The sequence below is a fragment of the Strongylocentrotus purpuratus genome, unplaced genomic scaffold (genome assembly GCF_000002235.5).
Source record: "Strongylocentrotus purpuratus isolate Spur 01 unplaced genomic scaffold, Spur_5.0 spur5_scaffold_15, whole genome shotgun sequence".
NCBI classification, from domain to species: Eukaryota; Metazoa; Echinodermata; class Echinoidea; order Camarodonta; family Strongylocentrotidae; genus Strongylocentrotus; species Strongylocentrotus purpuratus.
The window spans coordinates 26,487,074-26,511,973 of NW_022145600.1; the positions used below are offsets into that span (position 1 = coordinate 26,487,074).

At 37.1% G+C, this 24,900-nt stretch overlaps 1 protein-coding gene across 1 annotated transcript; it reads right to left on the minus strand.

Annotated features, from left to right (window-relative positions):
• Window positions 1-13,845: 13,845 nt before the first annotated feature.
• LOC115924161 lies at window positions 13,846-15,747 on the minus strand. Its single transcript, XM_030986013.1, has one exon. The coding sequence runs from the start codon at window positions 15,745-15,747 to the stop codon at window positions 13,846-13,848; it is 1,902 nt and encodes a 633-aa protein (XP_030841873.1).
• Between the last annotated feature and the right edge of the window lie 9,153 nt (window positions 15,748-24,900).

Below are 24,900 nucleotides of genomic sequence, written 5' to 3' on the forward strand. Positions count from 1 at the left end.
TGTGTACCAAATAGTACATCTCACATTATTTTCTACTTCAGCAATGACTTCATACTATATATGTACATTGTAATGATAATGAACGTCTAATAATGGATTCTTTCATTACAGATGATGAGACTGTGATTTGTAGATATCATTGCATATTGCATATTCTTCATTTATCCTTTCATTACAGTTCATGAGACTGTAATTTGTAGATATCATTGCATATTTTTCATGTCTCTGTGTACCAAATTGCACATCTCACATTATTTTCTACTCCAGCAATGACTACATACTATATCTGTACATTAACTAGTCTTGAGAAGTATTGCAGTTCCTTCTTTATCTTGTTTCATTTAATGTACGCGTATACGGCGAGGATACTGTTGCTATTAATGTTTTATTGTACGGAGAGGTACCTACACCTACTCTAGCACTGTTGTGTGTGTTTTCCCCTCCCTCTCTCACCTGTGTGCACACAGTACAGTTTGTGTCCACACCTGTTTATGTTTTATTTCTTTTTAGTTTTCCCCCTTCTTCCTTCTTTGGCATGACTTTATTTCTTGAAAATTCTATCACAAACTCTTTAGCTGTCTTTCCTCAGAGTGCATGGAGTGTTTCAATATTTTGTGTCTATAATTGCCATAATTGTCACCCAACATTCTACATGTACTATAACGTATCTTTAGACAGCATGCATATCATTCAAGTAAAATCATGTACACGATATTTGTTGTCAATCTTGAATTTACATGGCGAGTAATTCAATGCCTAGCGACAACACTGTCCTATTACGTAATCAAACCTTTTATTGTCAATCATGCCACTGTAATGTTGTACATAACTCATGGAATGAGAACTTGCTCATGTGTGTAAAATGCTATTCTCACCTGTTCCCTTTTCATCACATAGACGATCTGGAATCAATTATATCAGATCGGCACGAAGATACCAATTTAAATCTCAGATTTAATCCAATTGTACTTGAAAGTGAGAGGCACAATAACAATGCAGATATCGACCCTGACAAAAATTATTTTGCAAACTACGTTACGTCCACTTCTAATTACTATGAGGTGATAGATTTTGTGAACAAATTTGCGATAACAAAAAAAAATGCAACCTTTTCGAATATACATTTCAACGTTAGGAGTATTCTAAAAAAAATTGATTCCTTAAAAAATTTCTTGAGTATTTTAAATTTCCAGTTTGATGTAATTGGCATCTCGGAGACCTGGTTAAGAGACGATAGTCTCTCAATAAATATCGATGAACATACTTTTATATGTAAGAACAGAAACCATGGTCGTGGTGGGGGTGTTGGAATGTATATAGCGGACTCGCATAATTATTTCCTAAGAGATGACCTGACGCTTGATTCAGAAATATGTGACTCCATTTTTATAGAAATAGTTCAAGAAAAGAGAAAGAATATTATAGTTGGTGTGGTATACAAACCCCCAAATATTCAGACCGATATTTTTTCTGAAGCACTGGACATTGTGTTCAACAAAATAACTAGCGACAAGAAAATGTGTTATGTAATGGGTGATTTTAATATCGATTTATTACAACATGATAAAAACAACTCAGTAAAAAACTTTATCGATATAGTATTCAGTAACTCATTCTACCCCTTAATCGACAAACCTACACGAATTACGAAGTCATCTGCCACTTTAATAGATAATATACTTACAAATAACTTATTTTCATTTCATGATACTGGTTTATTGTATTGTGATGTATCCGATCACTTGCCTGTTTTTACCATTTCAAAGTTAAATGTTGCTAATGTCAAATCATCTAAAGTAAACATAGGTCACAGAATTATAAATCAGAAAAATATTGAGGCCTTAATTAGGAATTTGCACGAAGTCAACTGGAGGGATGTATATGCTGCGGAAGATCCAAACGATAGTTATAATATTTTTCAAAATAAATTTCGTGCATTGTATGATAAGCATTTTCCAATTGTATTAGAAAAAAACAAAAACAAGAAATTAAAATGTTGGATGACGAATGGACTGTTACAATCGATCCGACATAAGAATAAATTATACAAAATGTATTTACGTAACCCATCAGACCAAAATGCTTATGTGTATAAAAACTATCGTAACCTACTCACAGGATTAATTCGTAAAGCAAAATCTCAGTATTTCCATGACAAATTTGTACTTAATAAATCTAATGTAAATCGTACGTGGCAAACGATCAATTCACTACTTAACAAAAGTAAGCCAGCTGAGAATTCTGTATTTAATTACAACGGGGACATCGCTACAGAATCGGACATTATTTCGAACTCCTTTAATGACTTCTTTACAAGCATTGGTCCATCTTTAGCAAATAAAATCCCAGGTACCCAAACGAATTATTTACAGTATATGAATGATCCACCTGTTGACTCTTTGTATTTATATCCTACTAGGGATAACGAAATTTGTAACATTGTTAGTACTTTTGGAAACAATAAAGCTGCAGGTTTGGACGAATACAGTCCAAGAGTCATTAAACAGGTCATTATGTACATATGTAGACCACTATGCCATGTATTCAACCTTTCATTATTAAACAGAGTTTTTCCAGATGAGCTAAAGAAAGCTAAAGTAACACCAGTGTTTAAATCTGGTGACAAGCGTGAATTTACAAACTATAGGCCCATTTCTGTACTGTCAGTCTTCTCTAAATTATTCGAGCGCATTGTTTATAAAAGAACTATTGAATTCCTTGACAAACATTCTATTCTCAATAAACATCAATATGGTTTCCGTAGGGATTATTCAACATGTATGGCTCTTACCAATCTTTCTAGTAAAGTCATAGACGCCTTTGAGGCGAACGAATTTGCAATTGGAGTTTTTATAGATCTGTCTAAGGCATTTGACACAATTAATCACAATATTTTACTATCTAAACTATATCGTTATGGAATACGTGGTGTAGCTCTTAAATTTTTCACCAGTTATCTTAACAATCGATTACAATGTACCAAATATCAATCTTCTATTTCGGAGTTTAGGACAATAACATGCGGAATTCCACAGGGTAGCCTGCTTGGGCCATTGTTATTTATATTATATGTGAATGATATTTATAAATCTGCTGATGAATTGTCTTTTATACTGTATGCAGACGACACAAACATATTTCACAGAGATTCAAACTTGAAGTCTCTTATGGATGCAGTAAATGCAGGTCTTACATATATATGTGAATGGTTCAAATCTAATAAATTATCTATAAATGTAAAGAAATGTAATTATATGATTTTTCACAATGGAAAGAATGTAGATTTAAATGATTTCAATATTGTTCTTGATAATGTCATATTGCCAAGGGTAGATAAAGTCAAATTTCTTGGCGTTTATTTAGATAGTTCCTTGTCTTGGAAATACCATATTCACGAAGTTGAAAGTAAGGTGTCCAAAAACATTGGCATTATATCCAGACTCAAACATCTCTTGCCTAATCACATTCTACGTATGTTATATTGTGCTCTTATACTTCCATATTTTTCTTACTGTAATCTTGTTTGGGCAAATTCCTGCAAGTACAAAATACAAAAGCTTATACTATTGCAGAAGAAGATTATTCGTATAATATCCGGAATGCACTATCGTTCCCATACTGGTCCCATCTTTAAACAAATTATTTTCTTGAGATTCAGTGATATTAACTTGCACCAACAGGGTATTTTCATGTATAAAAGCATAAATAACATCTTCCCATCACAATTTAGTGATTTTATCAATTTTAAATGCAACTCGGAAACCCATACGTATAATACGAGAAGCGCTGCCAACATTCGTCTCCCTAAACATAGAACCCGAAGATTTCAATTTGACATTCGATACTCTGGACCAAAATTTTGGAACACCTTACCATCTATTCTACACAAATCGCTCTCCTTGCAGACTTTTTCCCGTAAGGCAAAAATGTATTTAATTGCTCGATATTGATACCCTCTCTTGTATTTATGTGTGAAATGATCTTTTGTGGAATTTAATGACATCTTTGTATGACCGATTATTTATTTACTTTGATAACTTGTTGCTAGTACCATCTGTATATTCCCAGGACAATGCTGTCGGATAAAGCTGTTGTCTGTTTGATGATTTTGCTTGTTTGTAATGATATGTACCCGCTGTCTATTTTACAATTGTACTTCGTTATCTTTATGATGTAATCGCAGACACATGTACAGCCCAATTGATGTAACTTTCTCTTTATAAGTGAACATGCCTTCCTATACTTAATTCTCTCCTCTCTTCCTTTCACTATTTTTTCTTTCCTATCAACGTTCTGTTATATACAATGTAATTTTCATAATAATGTCTATAATGTTCTTTCGGTAACTGTGTTAATTTATTATGGGCGTTCCCAACTCAAGCTACGCTTTCCGGGTTTTCGCCTCCTTCCGTATCTGAATTAATTACTGTATACTCTATGTTGAAATAATTGTTACATATATCATGTATATATACATTGTGTTTTATATTGTGCTGTTGAGAAGGAAATAAATGTTAATAAATACAATACAAAATACAAAATACAAAATAACTATCTGCACGACAGTGCAATCAATTTCTTCAGAAAGGGTCTACTTTCAGTTCACACCTAAGTTCTTTTCCTTGATTATCAGATAAAGGTATCTCATAGTAGGGAGTCACTCTGTTCCACACCGAGGGACATAGGTTTTTGTTTTCTTTCAAAAACTTCATAGAAACCCTTGTATCATACGAGTGGGTTTGTCAGGATGGTGCCAAAAAAAAAGACAAGATTTGGTAACCTGGCATGATTATCGTAATAATAATAAAATTAATAAAAACCCTGACAAATATAGAGGGACACAGACAAAACATTGATAAAAGAGAGAGGTGAATTAATTTTTAAAAATTTAAGTCATACCAAAATTAAAAAATAGTGGGTGATAACAATTGAATTTGACTGATCGCCATGTAACGCTGAACTCAACAACAACAACAACAACAAGGTCTGAACAGCATGTTATGTGCACTACCCACATGCTTGGGAAGCCTCCTTGTATATGATTGTTAGCATATTTGATGTGACTGTATACATTTGACTGGGGCCATATAACAAATGATTCTCCCTTTATTAGAAGTTGCAGGATTGTTTGCCCTGAATAAGATCAATACTGAAGTCATTGTTTCTCTGTTTTTATTGTGGTTTGTCATATAATCATAAAAAACCAAACAACCAAAACTTGACCTCATTCAGAGTATGGCCAAATTCAAGTTGTGTTTCAAGGTAAAACTAATAAGGACAGATTGGAGACACATTCTAAGCCTTTTATACTTAAAATTCTGCATGTATTTCAGCTAAAGTTTCATATCAAAATTAATTTATGATTTATGTATCTCAAGATTAATCAGGTGTTGAAGAGTTAATCAACATCACTATTTGTAATCGGTCAGGTTTAGTTCAAATCAAATCTGGTTAGGCTGATAGATAAGGTTTATATCAATAGACTAAATGACATCTTTAATTTTATTAGGTGGTCTGTCGTAGACAGATCACCTATTGATTTCGTCAGAATTTTCTTTCTTCTTTATTTATTTATTTATTTATTCTTTACTTTTATTTCTCCCCCTTTTTTGTTTTTAGGATAACTCACGATCGGTTGTGTTAATTTCTTTCAATTTTGGCACAGTTATAGGTCATCATCATGAGACGTGACAGGAACATTTTCAAGGTCATCGAGTCTTCATGACGTCATCCAGGCGCCATTTTGTGAAATCACATTATCCATCATATCTTCATGACGCGTCATCAAAGGTCATTCATATTCATATCACATATACTTCAGGTCAAGGGTCAACAGGTCATGTCATCAAAGGTCAAATAAAGGTTATGACCTGCGCGTATGCGCGTGTCAAAATTTTAAAATGCTCAAAATCACTTAACTATTAAACGAGAGTACGAATCAGGTCATTTTTCAAGTATTTTGAGAAAAAAGCGCACACGCGAATGCGCGCGTTTTTGTGCGTCATGACATTTTGCAACATAGAATCGCCGAATTTTCTCGGTCATCATATTTGGCACATTTTGATACCTTGTTTACCTGTTTGTGAACATTAATAACGGAATGAGCGTCCGTTTAAGAGGCATGTACTTGCGTGTGAACTCTTGTAATACATAGCATTTATGGGCAAAAACATGCCTATACAAAATCCATTGTAGCTCTTTAAGATGCCCGTTGACCTCTAATTTTATTTTCATATTTGGATAGAGTATGAATCGTAGATATGATTTCATGTCTCATTTGACCCTCAATGAACTCATGACGTCATCATAATGGCCTCTGAACTCAAAATTTATATTTGCTTATTATGACGTCAGCATATTTTTAGAACATTGATTGTATCTCTGTAAATATTGATCGATTTTCCTCCGAATTTGGATATCTTCTAGCGGAGACAATTCTCTACGAGTGCAGTGATTACGATTTTTCATTTTGAAAAAGGCATCATGGCGTATTTTTGTGATTAAAGGAGGCATGTCAATTTTTCACATTTTGCGTGTATTCTCTATGGGACATGACTTTTTCTCACAACTGGATTCTACATTCCCGTCTTTCGTGAGCAATATCATCGTGATCATCATCATCATGATCATCATTGTTTATATGTCTAAATAATTTCTCTTATTCTCAAATCTATCATAAAAAGTGAAGACAGACCACCTAATTCGTCCCCATGACGAATTAAATTTCTAGTTATTTTTCAACTTTAGTAGTCGGGCATTTCCCTTTTGTTGGTGGAAACTACACCCCTTTCTCACTCACTTCCAGGACCGATCTAAGCTAGACTTTTGTACCCCAAAATAAATACATTTTTATTTTCTCAGCAGAAAAATAGTTACTTATTCCTGTGCCCTTGATATTTCTCTTTCTTTCCTTATATATTTGTTATTGTTTTACTCTTGCTAATCTATCTCTCTTTCCTTATATATTTTTCATATAATTTTTTTTCTTTCTTTCTTTTATTTTGTTCCCTTATGCATTTCTTTGTTTTTACTGCGTTCATCTTTTCTCTATTACTCCTTATGTATCTATTTTGTTTTTCTCTTTCTTTCCTTATATATTTAAAAATGTTTTTCTGTTGTTTCTCTATCTCTCTTGCCTTATGTATTTTTCCCCGTGCATTCTCTTTATGTCTTCTCTTTCCTAATATATTTCTTGGTTTAATTTCCCCCTTCTTTCTCCTTCTATTCTTCCTTTGTATTTCTTTATTTTTCTTTTTTTCATCTTTCCTTTTGTATTTAATTGAATTTCTTTTCTTTTGACCTTCTCTTGTATTATTTCTGTTTTTATAAATAATAATGAGCATGCGATGTAGAGTGTTGCTCATGAAGTCTGTGACAATGTCATTTATTCTTGACAGACAAAGTGCATATATTGTCAAAACTTTAATGATTAATTTCTACCCAGCGTATCACAGTGAAAATGAAACCACAATAAATCTTAACAAACTGTATTTAGGCTTCAGTAAAATTAGGGTATTGAATCAGAAGGATGATATTTTTTCTTCAATTTTCTTCAACATTGGTCAGTTTAGCAAACTTATTCCAGCTTTATGGCAACAGTGTATGAAAATACACTATAAAAATTCAACTGAATGCATTTGTATTACTGTAAGGTTTATCGCTTGTTTAATTCTGTACAACACAAGTGAATGACATTGTTTGTAAAGGTTGGACTCAATTTTTTCAGGTCATATATAGTAACTGACTACTGGACATGAGACTATCTTCCCCATGAAGAAAACTGACTTAGCGTTGGTCGATTCCTTTTGTTTGAAATTTAATATACTGTAAATTTTCCATTTTTATTCATTTCTTAAGCATATTCAGCATGATTTTTACAGAAATCATAAAAACACTAATAATGTCTGTCCATTAGGAGGAATTCCCGGTGTTTTGAGATATAGTTGTTTTCCCAGCTTGTAATAGACACATTACATAGGTATGCACTAAATTATTTCTAAACAACTTTAATTATGGAAGCAAGCTTTAACTGATGTGTATATTATTAGTACCTAGTACATTCAATATTAATGATTTAGTAATAAACTTCTAGACTAAAAAAAGACCTATGACCTTCATCATAGGCCTATGCACTATACAAACAGCCTTAAATTAGTATTTTAATGATAAAGACCACAATATTAGAATAAGCCAGTTTGTCCAAGATCGGCAAGATTAAAGCAAATTACACATGAACTGATTCAGTTGAAATTCAAGTGTGTCTAAGATTGACATTGATTTGACTAATAATCAAAATTCAACCTTTTCCAAGTTTGATTGATAGTAAAAATATGTCATATAGTTTTTTAAGAGTCATTTTTAATAGAGGCTTGAAATTACCAAACTGAACCATAGCAACAAACCTCCTGACTTAGGGGTCTCGTGCATTTGAAATTCAGAGTTATGAATACCTGGCTTTAATACATTAATAGCAAATGTATATTTATTGGTATTATGAATTTCAGTGTCAGTAGGAGTAGTACTTATCAATGCTAACAGGTTGGAAGCCCTATAAAGAATACATAAGGAATTAAAAAAATAAAAACTTTTACTAAATCATCCTCTTACTAGAAACTTTGGTTTGTTCTTTTTCTCAATAGACAAGAATTAAATTTGAAAATAAAATCTATTCAATCATTTTTGTTGAGAATGTTATTATGAATACAACTATGTAATCAATGGAATTTGGCTTAAATGTTAGAATACAGTCAAAAATTAGTGAGTAAAACATATGGATGAATATAGACGTGATGCTTAAATATATTGACAAACAATGCAGGTCCGGACTGTCAAGCTTCATGATCTCCGTTGTCACACACCAGCCTCATCACATCTCCTAGAAGCGCTGTGTTCTATGCCCATCCTGACTGATTTGACACTTGGAGGGGTTCTCCATAAGGAGTTCTTCTTTGCATTGGAAGCAAAGGCATCATCCATACAGGTATGTGTGTCCTAATGTAAATGTCATGGAGGTTCATTGATCAACAGAAACAGCAGTAATAGTTACATTGTGCACATGCATGTATACACCAGTTTGTGTTTTTTTTCCCTTCTCCAATCACCCTTTGGAACAGTCATGAAACATGGAATAAAGCAAACTACACATGTACTGATTTAGTTGAAATTCAAGTGTGTCTAAGATTGACATTGATTTGACTAATAATAAAAATTCAACCATTTCCAAGTTTGATTGATAGTAAAAATATGCCATATAGTTTTTTAAGAGCCATTTTTTATAGAGGCTTGAATTTACCTAAATGAACCATAGCAACAAACCTTTTGACTTAGGGATCTTGTGCATATGAAATCCAGATTCATGAATACCTTCAATACATTAACAGCAAATATATCGTCGGCCTTATGCCAAAAGGGCCTTAACTGCTTTTGGCCATTCCGAGATAATCGCGTTTAAAGGTTTTGGCCTCTCTAATAATCAAAAGTTTGTGGTCGTTTTTTTGCTTTTGAAGCCAATTTCGATAAATGTGTTAAGTTATTAAGTTTTACATGAAATGTGTTAAATTTGTTATAAAATATTCAGAATTGTACATGCTATGTGCAAAAAACATGTTAGGGCCTTTTTGGCATAAGGCTTGAATGTAGCGTATGTCAGCGTATATGTTATGCCAGAAGGGCCGTAACCTACTCGGCATTATGCCAAAAGGGGCGTAACCTACGCGGCTTTATGCCAAAAGTGCCTTAACCTGCGGTTATCGTACGCGTAACTATGCGCGTAACTATGCGCGTGTACGCGCGCATAGTTAGCACCCTTTTGGCATAAGGAAATTTTCTTGTTTCGCAACACCTTTGGTTTGCCAGAAAGGCCCTCCTAACGCAAATGGATCATCCGTGTAGGTTAAGGCCCTTTTGGCGTAAGGAAAAAGATGAGATACGCGTTAAGGCCCTTTTGAAATTCATAATTATCTTCATAAATAAATCGAATTTCAACAAGTGAAGCACATCATTTTAAAGAGAATGATGAAATCTACAAGGTGATATTAATAACTCAATAACCCCCAAAATCGGGTTAAGGCCCTTTTGGCATAAGGCCGATGATATATGTATTGGTATGGTATTATGAATTTCAGTGTAAGTAGGAGTAGGACTTATCCATGCAAACAGGTTGGAAGCCCTATAAAGAATACATAAGGAATTTTTAAAAAAATTGCCTTTACTAAATAATCCTTTCAATAGAAACCTTAGTGTGTTCTTTTTCTCAATAGACAAGAATTGAATTAGAAAATACAATCTATTCAATCGTTTTGTTGAGAATGTTATTATGAATACAACTATGTAATTTGAGGAATTTGTATTTGTATTTGTCACGTGCGATAGCTCGCTTGTATTAGCTCACTAATCTAGAATAGGCTACTTAACCACCCTGAATAATACTACCAAAGGATTCCAGAAATATAGGTTGAATGAAACATTTAATGTAACTCAAATCAAGGAGGATATTACAAATATCCTTGCTCAAATAGAACACATCATATTATTGTCGTTTACAAAATAATAATTATCTGTAAATAGGATACTGGCATTCAATGAAGCTTAAATAAATGTTTGTCTTCTCTGAGTTCATTTAACGTTGATACTTCGATGAAACTATATGCGACGACTGCAACGACGAACGTGTGTTGACCAGTAGCGACGGTGAGTGATTGCCTTGAAGAGTAGAAAGCTAGAGATGCGCCCCGTTGATCTGGTTGAAGATAACCCTTGAATGACCTTGAAACACCCGACTCTGTCCTAGCCGAGGTTGCTCGAGTATACGTAGTCCGAGGTTGACCCGTACGTTGACCGCCATCTAAATTAATAAAAGACCGGAATCTTAATAGCATAGGTCCTAAAATTAACACGAAAATGCACAATACCACTTGTATTACATCGGTTTCCAACATTAGCAAAAGTGTCCATATTTTAAAGGACTCAGCCACACACAAAATACATATCATTCGGATATAAAACAGCTTCATATCTATCCTCTTTAAATGTCCATATTTTAAAGGACTCAGCCAAACAAAATACATATCATTCGGTAATAAAACAACTTCACATTATCCTCTCTAAATGACCATAACAATGATGTATAAAAATGTACTTACAATTCGGCATTGAGAAGAGGGAAGAAAAGTCTCATCATGCACTGGGTTGCATGGCACCACACCATGCCGGTTCCTTTCCTTGGAAATACCCCCCAAAACTGTAACACAGACTAGCTCTCTCTTCAAGATCAATTATCCAAGTGAGCAGTCTGCATGTGCATTTTTACTAGCACACACAAATGAAAATGTGTCATACAAAGAGTCTGCAATTCTATACACCTGACAGAACCTAGATATTGTGTACACTTGAATACACTTAGCTATTCATCTAGTGAAGTGGAAATCTACATTAAGCACCTGTTCATAAGTGGGCTCACAAAAGAACATCTAATTTGCATATGATCCTCGCATAACTTACATGGGCTCACAAAGAACTACCTAATTTGAATAAGATCCTCACAGTATAAAATGTAAGAATTATACAGACAGATATGCATGTATAGACTTGATGCTTAAATATATTGACAAACAATGCAGGTCCGGACTGTCAAGCTTGATGATCTCCGTTGTCACACACCAGCCTCATTACATCTCCTAGTAGAAGCACTGTGTTCTATGCCCATCCTGACTAACCTGACACTTGGAGGGATTCTCAATGAGGAGACCTACTCTGCATTGAAAGCAAAGGCATCATCCATACAGGTATGTGTGTCCTAATGAGAATGTCATGGAGGGTCATTGAATGACAGAAACAGCAGTAATAGTTATATGGTTCACATGTATAAACCAGTTTATATATTTTTTTTCTCCAATCACCCTTTGGAACAGTTATGAAACATGGAATAAAGCAAACTACACATGTACTGATTCAGTTGAAATTCAAATGTTTGAAAGATTGACATTGTTTTGATCAATAATCAATATCTAACCTTTCACAAGTTTAATTGATAGTAACAAAATAAGTCATTTTTTTTAAAGAACCAATTTTAATAAATGCTAGAATTTACCTCACTGAACCATAGCATAAAACCTTCTGACTTAAGGGTCTTGTGCATATGAAATCCAGAGTTATGAATACCTTTAATACATTAATAGCAAATGCATATCTATTGGTATTATAAATTTTAGTGTAAGTAGGAGTAGGACTCATTAATGCAAACAGGTTGGAAGCCCTATAAAGAATACATAAGGAATTTAAAAATAAATTACCTTTACTAAATAATCCTCTCTATAGAAACTTTAGTGTATACTTTTACTCAGTAGACAAGAATTGAATTTGAAAATAAAATCTATTCAATCATTTTTGTTGAGAATGTTATTATGAATCTTCGGCATCTGTCTGTCTCGAAAGACAATAGAATATTGCGCTATATAGTTGTCAGTTTCTTGGTGTGCAGCTCCTGCTGTGACTGAACAGTCCAATCCTAGAGAGACAGGTCCTGTTGCAGTTGCTGCAGATAAAAGTCATTTGTGGCTGTGCTGTTGGAGCCGTAGCTAGCTGTTGTCTTTGTTGTTTTTGTTGTTGTCTTTTTTCCTCCCACTGTTCTACTCTCCTCTGCTCACTCCTCTGTACACCCGTCTTAACAACGCGTCTCCATTCAGGACGGTCTAAGGCATATGCTTCCCAGTTTGTAGGGTTGATTTCACTGGCCTTCATATCCCTCTTGCACACATCCTTGAAGCGAAGGACAGGTCTTCCAACAGCCCTGGTCCCGGTCGCTAACTTTCCATACATTATGTCTTTTGGAATGCGGCCGTCTTCCATTCGGCTGACATGACCAAGCCATCTCAGTCGTCGTTGTGATAGAAGAGCATAGATGGTCATCATGCCTCCTTTCTTGAGGACATCCTTGTTTGGAATGTGGTCCTGCCATTTGATGCCTAGGATTCGCCTCAAGCAGCGGAGATGGAAAACGTTCAAACGGCGCTCCTGACGTGCATACAGGGTCCACGACTCACTGCCATACAGGAGAGTGCTGAGCACACAGGCCTGGTAGATCTTCATTTTTGTGTTGGTAGTCAGTAAAGTGTTCTTCCAGGCACGCTTTGAAAGTCTAGCCATCATGGTTGCTGCCTTGCCAATACGTACGTTGAGCTCGGGATCGAGGGAGAGGCTGCTGGATATCACGGTGCCGAGGTAGGTGAAGTTTTCAACCACTTGGAGGGTGTAGTTTCCAATGGAGATATCGGGAACGCTGCGTACATCCTGGCCCATGATGTTTGTTTTCTTTAGGCTGATGGTCAGGCCAAAGTCTTCACATGCTTCTGAAAAACAGTTAATCAGCCTCTGTAGAGCTTCCTCAGACTGGGATGCCAAAGCCGCATCATCTGCAAATAGCATCTCTCTAATCAGGATGCTCCTCACTTTCGTCTTCGCCCGAAGTCGTGCAAGATTAAACAGTTTTCCATCGCTTCGTGTGTGTATGTACACGCCGTCTTGAGATGACCTGAAAGCGTGTGATAGCAGCACAGAGAAGAAGATCCCAAAGAGCGTGGGAGCAAGCACACATCCCTGCTTCACTCCGTTCTTGATTGGGAAGGGGGCTGATGTAGAGCCGTCATACTGGATGGTGCCCTGCATATCGTCATGGAAGGATACAATCAACCTTAGCAGTGTAGGTGGACATCCTATCTTCTGTAGCAGATTGAAGAGGATCTTTCTGCTGACTAGGTCAAAGGCCTTTGTAAGATCGATGAAGGCAATGTACGGTGGCTGTCTCTGCTCCCGACTTTTCTCCTGCAGTTGTCGAATGGAGAATATCATTTAGATTGTTGATCTTCCAGCCCGAAAACCACACTGCGATTCTGGGTACACACGGGCTGCAAGCGTTTGCAGTCTGCTCAGGATCACACGGGCAAACGTCTTCCCAACAGTGCTTAGGAGGGATATTCCACGATAGTTATTGCACTCACTGCGATCCCCTTTGTTCTTGTACAAGGTAATGATGTTAGCATCACGCATATCATGTGGAATCGTTCCCTCTTTCCAGCATTGGCAGAGAAGCTCATAGAGATGGCGTAGAAGACCTGTGTCCTTTCCGACTTTGATTATGTCCGAGGGTATGCCATCTTTTCCTGGGGCCTTACCCGAGGAAAGGGAGTTCACAGCCTTTTTCAGCTCTTCTATGGATGGTTCACTATCAAGATCTTCCATGACAGGTAGGCTTTCAATACTCTCAATGGTAGCTTCATTGACCTCAATCTCCCGTGAGTACAGCTCTTGATAGTGCTCAATCCATCTTTCCATTTGAAGCTCTTTGTCTGTGATAACCTCCCCTGTGGATGCTTTGAGTTGTAATGTCTTCTTGATGGTTGGTCCAAAGACCTTTTTTATGCCTGCGTACATGCCCTGGGTGTTGCCGTTATCTGCAGCCAGTTGGATGCTCTGGCAAAGGCTCAACCAGTAATCGTTGGCACAGCGTCTAGCAACCCGTTTGGCATCCATCCTTGCTGTTCGTAGAGCTGTGAGTGTCTTCACAGATGGATCACTCTTGTAGTTAGTGAGTGCTGCTCGCTTTGCTTCGATGACAGGCTCCAATTCTGCGATTCCAGCTACAAACCAGTCTGGGTTTTGCTTTTCTCTTTTGCCATATATTTCCATGGCTGAGTGATGGATAGCATCGCGAATGTGATTCCATCTCTCTTCAGCACTAGTAGAAGGACAGTCCTGGAGGGCCTGTTCGATGGAATCGGCGAAGAGATCATGCAAGTCAGGATTTGATATCTTGGCAGTGTTTATGCGGGGGCGACCTTTCTGCTTTGAGCGATGTATTCGCCTGGGCTGAAGGCGCACCCTGCTGGCAATCAGTGAATGGTCTGTGTCACAATCAGCGCTGTGGTAACTACGGGTGACTTGGACGCTGTTTAAGGATGAAGTTCGTGTAATAACAAGGTCAAGCTGGTGCCAGTGATGAGACCTGGGATGTCTCCAGGATACCTTGTGGCATGGTTTTGTGGAGAAGAATGTGTTCGTAATGCATAGGTCGTGATAGGAGCAGACTTCTAGCAATCTTTGACCATTTTCGTTCAGTTTTCCAATGCCGAAGTGTCCGATGCATTTGGGCCAGGAGTCATGATCCGTGCCCACCCGTGCATTGAAATCTCCTAGTAGGAATAGGTTCTCGTTGGCAGGAATGTTCGCAATGACAGAGTCCAGGTGCTCATAGAATTGATCCTTGGTCTCCACAGAGCTGCAGAGGGTTGGTGCGTAACAGCTCAGGATGTTCACTGGACCTGAGGCGGTTTGCAGTCGAAGTGAGAGGATGCGTTCTGTGCCTCTGCTTGGTGGTTCAATTGAGGAGAGTAAGGAGTTCCTTACTGCAAATCCAACACCATGCTGTCGCCTTTCCTGCGGTTCTCTGCCCTGCCAAAATATAGTGTAGTCTTCCTCTCTAATACTGCCATCTGAAGAGAGTCTTGTCTCTTGCAAAGCAGCAATGTCAATGTTGAGCCTCTTTAGCTCACGGTCGATGATCGCTGTTTTGCGGGTGTCATCAACCTCAAGTAGATTGTCTGTGATGCCAGGACACATGGTCCTAACGTTCCAGCTTGCCAAACGCAAGACTGGTGTTTTCTTTGTATTTTGTTTATTGCTTGGTGCAGTAGTTTCAGTCCGCTTGTCGAGACAATCCTCTAAGCTCCAAGCACCCGATGAAGCAGGCGGCATGTGGCGGGTCAGCACCTAATTAACCGGGGGCTGCCCAGCTTGAGGTGGGCGGTAGCTGACCAGTGGAATGCGAAGATCCCTCCCACCGTCGAAGGCAACCCGTAGCGCCCGTATCCTACGCCAATCGAAAAGGGCTTATAACTCGTAACTGCTGCCTCCCGTGTTGTTTCTGCCACTTTTGACAGTAGCACTGAAGTGTCCTCTCCAGAGCGCAAGCCTGGGCTGGTTATATGGAGATCCTGGGTAGCCCAATCGTCAGAATCCCCCTCTCGGCCTTACTGATGTGGTCCAAAGGAGAGCTGAGCAATACATTTGGCACCAATTTGGCTGCAGGAGTTGCCGGAAGAGTGTGTCGAGTTGAACACCAGACCGCCTGCGGGGCTCCACTCCGGTTTTCAGTCAGGTTTACTCCCTAGCTATTTCTCCATAGCTGGATGTCCGTTACCCTGGACAGGGGCCCATACCGGGTACTGTCAGCCGGAGCCAGCTGAGCCCGGGACTTGTGTCAGGCAGGGTCGTCACGCCCTGAAGTAGTGAACAAAGTCACTACCCATTGAATTTAAAAATAAAATCTATTCAATCATTTTTGTTGAGAATGTTATTATGAATACAACTATGTAATTAATGGAATTTGGGTGAAATGTTAGAATACAGTCAGAAATTAGTGAGTAAAACATATGGATGAATATAGACGTGATGCTTAAATATATTGACAAACAATGCAGGTCCGGACTGTCAAGCTTCATGATCTCCGTTGTCACACACCAGCCTCATTACATCTAGTAGAAGCACTGTGTTATATGCCAAACCTGACTAACCTGACACTTCGAGGGGTTCTCAATGGGGAGTTCTACTCTGCATTGAAAGCAAAGGCATCATCCATACAGGTACAGTACACGCCGAAAATCTCCGCAACACGATTTACACGATTCAAAATTTACACGATTCGACTGCTCGCAGGAATCGTGTAACCATTTATTTTTACACGATTCGTTTTTTGCCAATGAAGCGAAATTTGAATCGTGTAAACGTGTAATCGTGTAAAATTACACGATTCCTCAATTCAGGTCGAATCGTGTAATCGTGTAATCTGCCCGCCGAAAATCTCCGCAACACGATTACACGATTCAAAATTTACACGATTCGATTGCTCGCTGGAATTGTGTTACAATTTATTTTCAGTGGTGATGGTGAGCAGGTTAAGGACGTCTAGTTCAGTAAAAGCAAGAAGTTACTTCTTGGTTGAACGAGGACAACGTGGACGATACGAGGGGATAGCGAAGATTACGCTTTCTTTCTCTTGTATATATTTTTAATTGCAGTGTCTTGTCTCTAGTTTTATTATAGAATGTTTGAAAGTTAAAAAAATCAGTCCACTTCCCGAAAAGCACTCTCGGATTTAATCCTCGGTGAGAAAAAAGAAAAAAGCGATGAACGACGAAGGAAGGGGGGAATTTTGTTATTCCTAAGTTGTAAATAAGTAAAAATGATTACAAAATGTAAAGGAGGGCTAACATAATTAAGTATGTTGTGATACTCTTACATTACAAGGCTGTACCAATTAGAATTACGGTTCACCAGCTCATTCGTTACTATGAATATCGTTTTACTTTTTTTTATTCAATCATTATCCATTTTACAAACCTGGTTTGTAAAAACGTGTCATATGACGCACGAAAACCAAGAATTCGGGCCTTAGACTTTGATCACTTATTGCTTTTTTAGCGTTCCTCATTTTCGTAAATTACCTTTTACAACATTGCATTATTCAGCTATATGTATAAAGAGCTACGGTCAAGGCTTAAGGGCACACTTCCTGTCACATACAAAAGAAGCTTACTCTGAATGTGGCCTGCCATTGACCCTCGCCGGGGACAAAGGCCGTTGCCCTAGCTACAGGCAGAGATCCTTACATAATACCTATTGTTCAGGGGGTTCCCCTGAACATAGGATCCCCCTGAACAATAGGTATTACATGTACGTAAGTATGTAAGCCACTGGCTACAGAGTGTAGGGAACAGTTGCAAGCCGAAAATGAATAGAATAAGTGAATGGCCAACTGTCTTTGAGTTACGTTTAGCTAGCGGCACAGTGTCCCCCCACTTTTTCAAGTTCCCCCAAAGTGCCCCTTTGTATGTAGGAAAACTACCTATTTTACTTTGACAAGTGTCCCTATTAATTTGTAAAAGTGCCCCTTCCCCTTTTCAACTCTGATAAGTGCTCCTTTTCTTTTGACACACACCCCTTTTCCTTCGACGAGTTCCTTTTTTCCTTTACAATAAGTGTCCATTTTCCATTCTCATTAGTGTCCTTTTAATCTCTAGTAAGTATCCCTCTTTAAGTACGAGAAGTGCCCCTCTTCACTTTTGATAAATGCCCCCATCAACTCCGATAAATGCCCCTATTAAAATCTGATCGGTGCCCCTTTTCTTTCAACTAAAGCTTTTTTTATCTCTCTCTCTCACTCTCTTTCTTTCAATATCTTTCCACCCCCCATATCTTTCTCGCCTCTCTTTCCCTCATTATGTTCCCCTCTTACCTTATTAATTTGTCTCTTTTCCTCTCCGTTTCATAGCCTTCTCATTTCTGTTAATTTTACTAGGTTTCGCCCTTCTTTTTTTATCACTCTATTTCACTCTTTCTTTTCTTCCGGTCAACTTTTTAGTTTTCCCTTTTTTCTCTCTTTTTTTCTGTTTATGTTTATCGTGCCTTTCAACCCTCATTTTCCTTTTATATGTTCCCTTCTCCTCGTAGCTATCTTTTTTCCTTTACTATTTCATCTATCATGTCTTCCTGTTTCTGACGTTTTCCTACCTTGTTTCACGGATTAGTATACGATACATGTTAGTGGAAAGTGCTGAGGTTTATACACGAATATAAAGTACAGTAATTAACTGATGTACACTGAAGGTAAGTTGTGTATAAAGCAATTGGTGTAAGCAGGATAAGATTTAACGATTGTTGCAGCTTGTCGCATCGTTCTACCAATGCCCTTATAACCCTAATAACTATTTACACGATTACACGATTCAGAGCGACATTCTTCAATCGTGTAAATTTACACGATTACACAGTTACACGATTGTTACATCTGGTCGAATCACCCGACCAATGCACTTAACTATTTACACGATTACACGATTCAGAGCGACATTCTTCAATCGTGTAAATTTACACGATTACACAGTTACACGATTCAGGTGAATCGTGTAAACCGTGTAATCGTGTTGCGGAGATTTTCGGCGTGTACTGTATGTATGTCCTAATGTAAATGTCATGGAGGTTCGTTGATCGACAGAAACAGCAGTAATAGTTATATGGTTCACATGTATAAACCAGGTTATATATTTTTTTTTCTCCAATCACCCTTTGGAACAGTTATGAAACATGGAATAAAGCAAACTACACATGTACTGATTCAGTTGAAATTCAAGTGTGTCTAAGATTGACATTGGTTTGACTAATAATCAAAATTCAACCTTTTCCAAGTTTGATTGATAGTAAAAATATGTCATATAGTTTTTTAAGAGCCATTTTTTTATAGAGGCTTGAATTTACCAAACTGAACCATAGCAACAAACCTCCTGACTTAGGGATCTTGTGCATATGAAATCCAGATTCATGAATACCTTCAATACATTAACAGCAAATATATATGTATTGGTATTATGAATTTCAGTGTAAGTAGGAGTAGGACTTATCCATGCAAACAGGTTGGAAGCCCTATAAAGAATACATAAGGAATTTTAAAAAAAATTGCCTTTACTAAATAATCCTTTCAATAGAAACCTTAGTGTGTTCTTTTTCTCAATAGACAAGAATTGAATTAAAAAATACAATCTATTCAATCGTTTTGTTGAGAATGTTATTATGAATGCAACTATGTAATTTGAGGAATTTGTATATGTCATGTGCGATAGCTCGCTTGTATTAGCTCACTAATCTAGAATAGGCTACTTAACCACCCTGAATAATACTACCAAAGGATTCCAGAAATATAGGTTGAATGAAACATTTAATGTAACTCATATCAAGGAGGATATTACAAATATCCTTGCTCAAATAGAACACATCATATTATTGTCGTTTACAAAATAATAATTATCTGTAAATAGGATACTGGCATTCAATGAAGCTTAAATAAATGTTTGTCTTCTCTGAGTTCATTTAACGTTGATACTTCGATGAAACTATATGCGACGACTGCAACGACGAACGTGTGTTGACCAGTAGCGACGGCGAGTGATTGCCTTGAACAGTGGAAAGCTAGAGATGCGCCCCGTTGATCTGGTTGACCGCCATCTAAATTAATAAAAGACCGGAATCTTAATAGCATAGGCCCTAAAATTAACACGAAAATGCACAATACCACTTGTATTACGGTACATCGGTTTCCAACATTAGCAAAAGTGTCCATATTTTAAAGGACTCAGCCACACACAAAATACATATCATTCGGATATAAAACAGCTTCATATCTATCCTCTTTAAATGTCCATATTTTAAAGGACTCAGCCAAACAAAATACATATCATTCGGTAATAAAACAACTTCACATTATCCTCTCTAAATGACCATAACAATGATGTATAAAAATGTACTTACAATTCGGCATTGAGAAGAGGGAAGAAAAGTCTCATCATGCACTGGGTTGCATGGCACCCCGGCCCCCCCACTCAGGTTTCAAAATGACCGCATGCGTGTTGCCAAAATGTCCTTTTCGTAACAAAAGAAAAAGGTCGAGCCGTATTGACTTTACACACCGGACTTTTGCTGAAAAGGGGGGGTGCGGAAAAAGGCTCGTATACAAAAGAAAAAGGTCGAGCCGTATTGACTTTACACACCGGACTTTTGCTGAAAAGGGGGGGTCGGTTGGAACACGCATATGCGTACCCTAAATAACACTGAGTGGGGGGGCCGGGCATGGCACCACACCATGCCGGTTCCTTTCCTTGGAAATACCCCCCAAAACTGTAACACAGACTAACTATCTCTTCAAGATCAATTATCCAAGTGAGCAGTCTGCATGTGCATTTTTACTAGCACACACAAATGAAAATGTGTCATACAAAGAGTCTGCAATTCTATACACCTGACAGAACCTAGATATTGTGTACACTTGAATACACTTAGCTATTCATCTAGTGAAGTGGAAATCTACATTAAGCACCTGTTCATAAGTGGGCTCACAAAAGAACATCTAATTTGCATATGATCCTCGCATAACTTACATGGGCTCACAAAGAACTACCTAATTTGAATAAGATCCTCACAGTATAAAATGTAAGAATTATACAGACAGATATGCATGTATAGACTTGATGCTTAAATATATTGACAAACAATGCAGGTCCGGACTGTCAAGCTTGATGATCTCCATTGTTACCCACCAGCCTCATTACATCTCCTAGTAGAAGCACTGTGTTCTATGCCCATCCTGACTAACCTGACACTTGGAGGGATTCTCAATGAGGAGACCTACTCTGCATTGAAAGCAAAGGCATCATCCATACAGGTATGTGTGTCCTAATGAGAATGTCATGGAGGGTCATTGAATGACAGAAACAGCAGTAATAGTTATATGGTTCACATGTATAAACCAGTTTATATATTTTTTTTTCTCCAATCACCCTTTGGAACAGTTATGAAACATGGAATAAAGCAAACTACACATGTACTGATTCAGTTGAAATTCAAATGTTTGAAAGATTGACATTGTTTTGATCAATAATCAATATCTAACCTTTCACAAGTTTAATTGATAGTAACAAAATAAGTCATTTTTTTTAAAGAACCAATTTTAATAAATGCTAGAATTTACCTCACTGAACCATAGCATAAAACCTTCTGACTTAAGGGTATTGCATGTGCACATGAAATCCAGAGTTATGAATACCTTTAATACATTAATAGCAAATGCATATTTCTGGTTTTATAAGTGTCAGTGTTAGTAGGATAAGGACTTATCAATGAAAACAGATTGGAAGCCTCATAGAGCGGTGAAGTGTGATGTCATCAAAAAACTGTTTTGAGAATTTCTCAATTTTAACTTCGTTTTCCAAAAGAGGACAAAAAATAATGTACGACTGTCAAAAATCACTTGAAAGGTTAAGTATTGGCTGAGATATGACCATCTGAATAAATAGATTTCCTATGGCACTCAGTGTAACTGGTAGTTTGCTCCGGCTCATAACATTACGAGCCAGAGCAATAACACTGATTCCTATAGGAAATCTATTTAGATGGTCATATCTCATCCAATACTTAACATATTCAATTGGATTTCGACATTTGGACATTTTTCTTGATGCTCTTTCTCAAAATGAAGTAAATATTGAGAAATTCTAAAAATAGATTTGTATGATGTCACAGCTTTGGTACTGTATAAAGAATACATAAAGAATTTTTTTTTTAAATCACTCTTGCTAAATCATCCTCTCCATAGAAACTTTAGCGTTTAGTCTGCAATTCTATACACCTGACAGAACCTAGATATTGTGTACACTTGAATACACTTAGCTATTCATCTAGTGAAGTGGAAATCTACATTAAGCACCTGTTCATAACTGGGCTCACAAAAGAACATCTAATTTGCATATGATCCTTGTATAACTTACATGGGCTCACAAAGAACATCTAATTTGCATATGATCCTTGTATAACTTACATGGGCTCACAAAGAACATCTAATTTGCATATGATCCTTGTATAACTTACATGGGCTCACAAAGAACTACCTAATTTGAATAAGATCCTCACAGTATAAAATGTAAGAATACAGGCAGAAATTAGTAAATATAACATATGCATGTATAGACGTGATGCTTAAATATATTGACAAACAATGCAGGTCCGGACTGTCGAGCTTGATTATCTCCAGTGTCCCACAGTAGCTTCATCGTATCTCCTAGGAGAAGCACTATGTTCTATGCCCATCCTGACTGACCTGACACTTGGAGAGTTTCTCCATGAGGAGACCTACTCTGTATTGAAAGCAAAGGCATCATCCATACAGGTATGTGTGTCCTAATGAGAATGTCATGGAGGGTCATTGAATGACAGAAACAGCAGTAATAGTTATATGGTTCACATGTATAAACCAGTTTATATATTTTTTTTTCTCCAATCACCCTTTGGAACAGTTATAAAACATGGAATAAAGCAAACTACACATGTACTGATTCAGTTGAAATTCAAATGTTTGAAAGATTGACATTGTTTTGATCAATAATCAATATCTAACCTTTCACAAGTTTAATTGATAGTAACAAAATAAGTCATTTTTTTTAAAGAACCAATTTTAATAAATGCTAGAATTTACCTCACTGAACCATAGCATAAAACCTTCTGACTTAAGGGTATTGTGCACATGAAATCCAGAGTTATGAATACCTTTAATACATTAATAGCAAATGCATATTTCTGGTTTTATAAGTGTCAGTGTTAGTAGGATAAGGACTTATCAATGAAAACAGATTGGAAGCCTCATAGAGCGGTGAAGTGTGATGTCATCAAAAAACTGTTATGAGAATTTCTCAATTTTAACTTCGTTTTCCAAAAGAGGACAAAAAATAATGTACAACTGTTGAAAATCACTTGAATAGGTTAAGTATTGGCTGAGATATGACCATCTGAATAAATAGATTTCCTATGGCACTCAGTGTAACTGGTAGTTTGCTCCGGCTCATAACATTACGAGCCAGAGCAATAACACTGATTCCTATAGGAAATCTATTTAGATGGTCATATCTCATCCAATACTTAACATATTCAATTGGATTTCGACATTTGGACATTTTTCTTGATGCTCTTTCTCAAAATGAAGGAAATATTGAGAAATTCTAAAAATAGATTTGTATGATGTCACAGCTTTGGTACTCTATAAAGAATACATAAAGAATTTTTTTTTTTAAATCACTCTTTCTAAATCATCCTCTCCATAGAAACTTTAGCGTTTAGTCTGCAATTCTATACACCTGACAGAACCTAGATATTGTGTACACTTGAATACACTTAGCTATTCATCTAGTGAAGTGGAAATCTACATTAAGCACCTGTTCATAACTGGGCTCACAAAAGAACATCTAATTTGCATATGATCCTTGTATAACTTACATGGGCTCACAAAGAACATCTAATTTGCATACGATCCTCGCATAACTTACATGGGCTCACAAAAGAACATCTAATTTGCATATGATCCTTGTATAACTTACATGGGCTCACAAAGAACTACCTAATTTGAATAAGATCCTCACAGTATAAAATGTAAGAATACAGACAGAAATTAGTAAATATAACATATGCATGTATAGACGTGATGCTTAAATATATTCACACACAATGCAGGTCCAGACTCTCAAGCTTGATGGTCTCTGCTTTCCCACACCAGCCCTTTTACATCACTTTGCAGAAGCACTGTGTTCTATGCCCAACCTGTCTGACCTGACACTTGGAATAGCCCTTACTGGGGATTTCTACTCTGCATTGAAAGCAAAGGCATCATCCATGCAGGTATATATATATGGGCTGTTGTGGGCTGCTATTCAAGAACAATATAGTAGGGATATAATAATGTCTTAGAAAGGTAGTTTCCACCTCATTTTCACCTTTTGTAAATTGCCCTTTTCTGTTATTTCCCCCTTTGTTTTGAAGGATGCTTCTCCGCCCCTGTTTTACATAACTGTTGAATAAAGGAACTTTCAATTGATATTTCTACATTGTACTAAAGTATGATTTAAGTTTATTGAATTAAAGAAGTTCTTCTGTGGGAACCCCTCCACATACCACCACCCTAATCTGCAAGCACAAACCCTGGTCAGTCGAAAAAGTGAGTCTGCACTATAAGACTACCAAAGGCAATGCACTGTAGCTGCTCCTGACACTATTGACACAACCAGTAGGTAGCTGTGCTAGGCTTCTCTCAAGGCACAATGATTTGTTGATAAAGTGTCATATTAGGGTCTGTGCTTGCAGACTACCACCATCCCCTGTTCCCTTGAGGAAATCCCCATCATCCCTAGTCAACATACCCTAATTGACCTGGGGCAACATGTAATTGTCATGGGAGTAGTTGTGTTGGCCGGGGGTATTTGTCCCATGGGTAATTGTCCTAGGGGCAGTTATTCTGGGAGTAGTTGCCCTGGGGAAGTT

Coding starts and splice junctions, on each gene's coding strand:
- LOC115924161 (XM_030986013.1), bottom strand. CDS start 15,747: ATGCCGCCTGCTTCATCGGGTGCTTGGAGCTTAGAGGATTGTCTCGAC.